This window comes from Octopus bimaculoides, chromosome 8, assembly GCF_001194135.2.
Source record: "Octopus bimaculoides isolate UCB-OBI-ISO-001 chromosome 8, ASM119413v2, whole genome shotgun sequence".
NCBI classification, from domain to species: domain Eukaryota; kingdom Metazoa; phylum Mollusca; class Cephalopoda; order Octopoda; family Octopodidae; genus Octopus; species Octopus bimaculoides.
Window position 1 is genome coordinate 73,153,806 of NC_068988.1, and position 1,074 is coordinate 73,154,879.

The window sequence follows — 1,074 nt, forward strand, 5'->3', positions numbered from 1 at the left end:
GTGTGTGTATATATATATATATATATATATATATATATATGTATATGTATATATATGTATATATATATATATATATATACACACACACACACACACACACACACTTACACATGATTTCATATTAAAATTTTGGAATAATTAAACAAGTTCAAATTGTGATTCAGACCAAAAAAGAACAGGGAAATTCAAAATAGTTGAAAATATATTACTAAAGAAAGTATGATAGTAGTTACTTTTTAAATCAAAAACTATATTCGAAGATTTTAGAGCTTTTTTTTAGAGACAGATAAGTGCTGAACTCCGCAAAATATTTTAATAAGATATACCAAATTTGGATGAGTAAATAACTATGTTAGCAATTCTATCTTAACCATCAGAATGTAATTAAATAATTTATACTTTTTACATGTCATGATTGAATTTCTTATAATTAAGGTGACAAATTACTGTTAGAGAATTATGATGATTTTCTTTGTCTTGTTTTTTTTCACTATTGTAGTGCTGGACCAAAAGGAGACAATTTATATGAATGGGTCTCGACAATTTTAGGGCCTCCTGGATCAGTTTATGAAGGTGGTGTATTTTTTTTGGATATACATTTTACACAGGATTATCCATTTAAGCCTCCTAAGGTAAGTACTTATTTAGCTTCATATTTAATATTAGAATGAATATAATTCATCTTAATATCAGGAAATCTGATGAACATTTTATCCAGTGAGATGACGATGACAACAACAACATATATGAAATTGAACAAAATAGTGTTGGCTATAGCCTAGTCACCCGTATTACGAACCAGGTGATACACGAAGGAGTCATACCCAATGACTGGTGTAGCAGCATCATAGTCAACTGCTACAAAGGTAAAGGTGACGCTTTAGATACAAATAATTACAGAGGCATCAAGCTGTTAGATCAGGTTATGAAAGTTACAGAGAGGGTCATAGCCCAACTAATTAGGGAGCAAATCAATTTAGATGAGATGCAGTTTAGGTTCGTGCCAGGTAAAAGCACTACTGATGCCTCATTTCTAGTGAGACAGCTGCAGGAGAAATACCTAGCTAAGGATAA

At 30.6% G+C, this 1,074-nt stretch overlaps 1 protein-coding gene across 2 annotated transcripts in view; it reads left to right on the forward strand.

Moving 5' to 3' along the window:
• LOC106869058 (ubiquitin-conjugating enzyme E2 E1) overlaps window positions 1-1,074 on the forward strand; it is a 46,138-nt gene that overhangs the window by 40,183 nt on the left and 4,881 nt on the right. For both annotated transcript variants that reach the window (XM_052970170.1, XM_052970169.1), the window contains exon 4: window positions 500-632. In XM_052970170.1, the coding sequence (XP_052826130.1) occupies window positions 500-632 (133 nt within the window). The remainder of the gene's footprint in view (window positions 1-499; window positions 633-1,074) is intronic.